General features: G+C 51.0%; 1 protein-coding gene across 1 annotated transcript; it reads right to left on the reverse strand.

The window, feature by feature from the left end:
* On the reverse strand, positions 4,529–5,329 carry LOC107620165. Its single transcript, XM_016322373.1, has one exon. The coding sequence runs from the start codon at positions 5,327–5,329 to the stop codon at positions 4,529–4,531; it is 801 nt and encodes a 266-aa protein (XP_016177859.1).

Raw genomic sequence — 5,439 nt, forward strand, 5'->3', positions numbered from 1 at the left:
GTTGGATCTTAAGACTTTGACCTGCTTTAGTAGTCGCCTAATCGGCTTATGGTTAATGTTTTCCTCCGCTTACTTGGTAGTGCATTCTCGTTCTATTTTATTACCGTTTTGTTGGTATTGGTTTGTCGCTTGCGTTTGTTTACCGTTGCGTTGGTAATTTGACGAAGCCAAGTCGTGGCTTCATCATCGCTACAGCCGTTTGTTATGGCGTTAACTTAGTTGGTTTCCGGGGTGATCAGTCCCGGGGTACCATGTTGTTGCCTCGTTTAGCATGTATCATAAGAAGTTTGTCGTCGTGGGATGTGTAAGTGGGGAAAAGTAAACTTAACGAGTGAACATTAACAAGTGAACATTAATCGACAGTTGGACAAGTCTATTGCAATGATAAGTATTTAACAGAAGTAAATTATTTGATGGTAAAGTAAGAACCAGGTCTTACTGAGCTAGTCAGGTCGCCTACTCGGCGTGTTTGAAATAAGAATAAAATATTCTTAAGTTACCCGCGTTCCATGTTCTCGGGACTTCCTTGCCGTTGAGTCTTTCCAACTTGTAGGCGCCCCTACCGATCACCTCTTTGACCCTGTAAGGGCCTTCCCAGTTGGCTGCCAGCTTACCTTCCCCCTGAGTCGGCATCCTGATGTCGTTGCGCCATAGAACCAGGTCATTTTGTTCAAATTCTCTCCTGAGCACTTTGGCGTTGTAGCGTAGGGCCATTCTTTGCTTCAGCGCTGCTTCCGACAAATGGGACATTTCTCTGGCATCGTCTATTAGGTCCTTCTCTACAGCTTCTTCTTCTCCTCCCAGAAGCAACCGTGGGCTTGGTTCGCCGACCTCTACGGGTATCATAGCATCCACCTCGTATGTCAGGCGGAATGGGGTTTCTCCTGTAGACGATTGCTGGGTTGTGCGGTAGGACTAGAGGACGGAGGCGAGTTCGTCAGCCCATGCTCCCTTTTTCTTATCCAGTCGCTTTTTGAGGCCTAGCAAGATGACCTTATTCGCGGCCTCAACTTGGTCGTTCGTCTGGGGATGTTCCACAGATGAGAACTTTTGCTTTAAGCCTAAACCGGTGAGGAACTCTGTGAACTTCTTGTCGGCAAACTGCGTCCCGTTATCAGAGATAATGACCTCAGGGATGCCGAATCGAGTTACCATTTGCCTCCACATGAACTTTCGACAATTGGATGAGGATATGCTGGCCAATGGCTCAACCTCTATCCACTTGGTATAGTAGTCGATAGCAACTATAAGGTACTTGACTTGCCCTGGACCGACCGAGAAAGGTCCCAGGTGGTCGACTCCCCAATGTGAGAAAGGTCGGGAGGACGTTAGTAGACTTAGCTTGGTTGCCGGCGCCTTGTGGAAATTGGCGTTCTCCTGGCACTAGACGCATTTCCGTACGAATTCTTTGGAGTCCTTCATCATTGACAGCCAATAATAACCAGCTCTGATGAGCTTTCTTGCTAGGGTTTTTCCCCCGATGTGGTGACCGCAGCATCCCTCATGGACCTCCTTGAGCACATAGTCCGTTTGGTCGGGATGCAGTCATTTTAACAAGGATTGGCTGAGTCCCTTCTTAAACAACTGACCTTGTATGATTGCATATTTGGTTGCCTCCCTTCTCAATGTTCTAGCCGATTTCACGTCATTAGGGTTTTTCCGCTTTCCAAGAAGTCAGTGATCAGATCCATCCACGAGGGGCCTACCTTCGTCAAGTGGAGGGTGACCGCTGGCTCTTTTATCAAACCCTGAATGAGAGACCGGTTGCCAGCCCCTGGTTTTGTGCTTGCTAGCTTGGACAGGAGGTCTACCCGTGTGTTCCTTTCTCTCGGAACGTGTTGGATCGTGACCTCCTCGAATTATTTGCTCAACTCTTTGACCTTCTCCAGATACTTCTGTAACAGGGAGTCTCTGGCTTGGTAGGTCCGGTTGACCTGAGAAGTGACGACCTGCGAGTCACTACACACTTCTAGCCTTGTGGTCCCGACTTCTCGTGCTAAGATTAAGCCGCCCAGAAGGGTTTCGTATTCCGCTTGATTGTTTGACACTGGGAACTCGAACTTGATCGACTGTTCATATATGACTCCAGCGGGGCTCTCCAGGATGATCTCGGCCCTTCTGAACGTCTGGTTGGAGGCCCCATCTACGTGGAGCTTCCACCGTATGCTCATTGTCTCGGTTGGGTCCCCTGTTACTTCTACCAAGAAGTCGGCCATGGCCTGTGCCTTAATCGCATGCCTGGGTTCATACTGCAAGTCGTACTGGGACAGCTCGATGGCCCAAGTCATCATTCTTCCTGCTAAGTCGGGTTTCTGGAGTATCTGGTGGATTCCCTGGTCTGTCCTCACGACTATCTGATGGCCTTGGAAGTACTGTCGTAATCTACGGGAAGAGGTCAGGAGTGCAAGTGCCAACTTCTCTAATTTGCTGTATCTCAAGTCGGCTCCTTGCAGTGCTTTGATCACAAAGTAAATTGGTTGCTGAACCTTCCCTTTTTCCCGCACCAAAACCGCCGCCATCACTTCCCCCGTTATGGCCAAGTACAGGTAGAGTGGTTCTCCGACCTTCGGCTTCCCGAGGACAGGTGGTGTTGCAAGAATCTCTTTGAAATGGTTGAATGCTTCCTCACACGCCGGGGTCCATTCAAATGCTATCCCCTTTCTTATCAAGTTGAAAAATGGCAGGGCCTTCGCAGCCGACGCCCCGAGGAAGCGGGATAGTGTGGTGAGCCTTCCTGACAACCTTTGAACATCCTTGACATAGCCCGGGCTCTTGATTTGGAGTATTGCTTGACACTTGTCAGGGTTGGCCTCCACCCCTCTTTGGGTTATCATAAACCCTAAGAACTTTCCTGCTTCCATGGCAAAGGCACACTTGAGTGGGTTGAGCCTCATGCCGTGTTGTCGGAGGGAAGCGAACACATTTCCTAGGTCACTTAAGAGGTCTTCAGGCCGAGTGGTCTTTGCAAGGATATCATCCACGTATACTTCTACCGTTTTGCCTATGAGGTAGCTGAATATCTTGTTCATTAACCTTTGGTACGTGGCCTCGGCGTTCTTCAGGCCGAATGGCATTACCTTGTAGCAATATATTCCCCCCGGCGTTATGAACGATGTTTTCTCTTCGTTTGGCCGGTGCATCGGTATCTGATTGTAGCTAGAATAAGCGTCCATAAAGTTCAGATACCGATATCCCGCTTCCGCGTCGACGAGCGCATCAATCATGGGTATGGGGTAACAGTCCTTAGGGGCATGCTTTGTTGAGATCAGAGTAATCCACACACATCCTCCATTTTTCATTGTGCTTTTTTACTAGAACTACATTCGACAGCCATGTCGAGTAGTCGAGTTCCCGAATAAATCCCGCTTCGAGGAGGCTGGCCGTCTGCCTGGCCACCTCCTCTGCTGTTTCTTGTGACATTTTTCTTCTCCTTTGGGCCACCGGTCTGGCCTCCGCCTTGACGGCCAAGTGATGTGACATTAGTTGGGGGTCTATCCCTGGCATGTCGGCTGGCATCCAAGCAAATAGGTCACCGTTAGCCCTGATCATTTCCATTAGGGGTTTCTTCAGGTCGTGTGGGAGGTTTCTGTTCACGAAGGTGAATCCTCTGTGTCACCGACTCTGAACCTCTCTAAGTTCCATTCTGGTTCGGGTCTTGGCTTGTCGTTGACTCTAGCGTCCAAGTCGGCGAGGAACACTCCCGATGCCTCTTTAGATTTCTTCCTTAAGGAGAGACTGGCATTGTCGCAAGCGACTGCCGTTTCCAAGTCTCCTTTTATGGATCCCACGGATCCGTCATCAACGATGAACTTCATTACCAACATCTTTGTATTGATCACTGTCCTGAGATCGTTGATAGTCTTCCTTCCTAGGATGATGTTGTAGGCCGTGGAGTCTTGCAGAACCACGAACTCAGCCATTACCGATCTTCGCCCCTGTCCTAGTCCTACGGACACCGGTAGGGAGATTATCCCGTCTAGCTTGATGAAGTGGTCACCCAAGCCTACAACACCGTGCTGGTGAGTCTTTAGGTCGGCATCCCGTAGACCAAGGCATCGAACACGTTGCGGAACATGATATTCGAGTTAGCCCCGGTGTCTACGAGGATCCGCTTGATGAGGCCGGTTCCCACTCTGGCCGTCATGACCATGGGAGGGTTTTCCGCGACCTCATCGAACCATTGGTCCTCCGGACCGAATGAGATGGGTGGAACCCTCTTGGAGCTTCGCGCGGAAGATGAGGAAACCGCCAGGACTTTGGCGTCTTTCTTATGTGCCGACCTCGACCTTGGAGCCGCGTCTCTTGCTGTTACCACGTTCACTATGTAAGGCCGTGCTCGTTATCCTCTGGCTCATGACGTCGCTTCACCGCGCGGGTCTTGTCCTCTCCCTTGCGGTTGCGATCTCGTCTCCTTGGCTCCCAGATGAGATGGGAGAATTCGGCCAGTTTTTCATCCCGAATCGCTTGTTCTAGCGCGTCTTTCAGGTCGAAACAATCCTGTGTCTTATGTTCATAGCCCTTATGATAATCATAATAGAGGCTCTTGTCCCCCCCAGTTCGGTCCTTTAGAGGTCGGGGCTTCGACAAAATTCCCTTCTTGGCTATCTGTTGATAAACTTCTATGATGGGGGCGGTGAGGGGTGTTATTGGTGAACTTCCCGACTCGGGGGAACGGCCTGGATGTCTTGCCCGGACCGCCGTCTCTGGCGTGCTCCTTCTGTCTTTCCCCGCCCCCGTGCTGCCGAGGTTGATTGTAGGTGGGCTGCCGCTTGTTGGCAGCCACGACTTGACTGACTTCTTCATCGTTGATATATTCCCTGGCCACGCTTTGGATCTCCTGCATCGTCCACACCGGCTTCGTGGTGAGATGCCTCCTGAAATCCTCGTTCAGAAGTCCATTCATGAAACACAGACTAGCCACCGAATCGGTTAGCCCGTCAATCTCCAAACACTCGTCGTTGAACCGATCCAGGTATTTTCTGGTCGGCTCGCCGGGTCTTTGTGCCACCCCAAGCAGGTTGATCAGGTGCTTCGCCTTTGCAATTCTGGTAGTGAATTGGGCCAAGAAATTGCGGCTAATGTCCGAAAACCTGGCAACATAGTCCTGCGGGAGGCTGTTAAACCACCGTATGGCAGGTCCCGCCAGAGTGACCGGGAAGGCGCGACACCTCACTTCGTCGCCTACTCCTTCCAGGTTCATTCTGGCCTCGAAGGCCGTGAGATGCTCCTGTGGGTCTTGAGTTCCGTCGTACCTCATGTCCGTCGGCTTATCAAAGTGCTTTGGTAGCCGGACCTCGACGATGGAACGGTGAAACGGGGTTGCGCCCATTATCACGGGTCGTCGTGTTCTCTTCAGCCTTTCTTCGCCGTCTTTCCGATCTCGCTTTGTGGCGCATCTCCTCTCATGCCGGGTGTATATCACGGGATCACGCCGTCTTC

This window comes from Arachis ipaensis, chromosome B10 (assembly GCF_000816755.2).
Source record: "Arachis ipaensis cultivar K30076 chromosome B10, Araip1.1, whole genome shotgun sequence".
NCBI lineage: Eukaryota > Viridiplantae > Streptophyta > Magnoliopsida > Fabales > Fabaceae > Arachis > Arachis ipaensis.

Bases quoted from the DNA above. Each gene is read 5' to 3' on its own strand.
- LOC107620165 (XM_016322373.1), bottom strand. From the start codon at position 5,329: ATGGGCGCAACCCCGTTTCACCGTTCCATCGTCGAGGTCCGGCTACCA.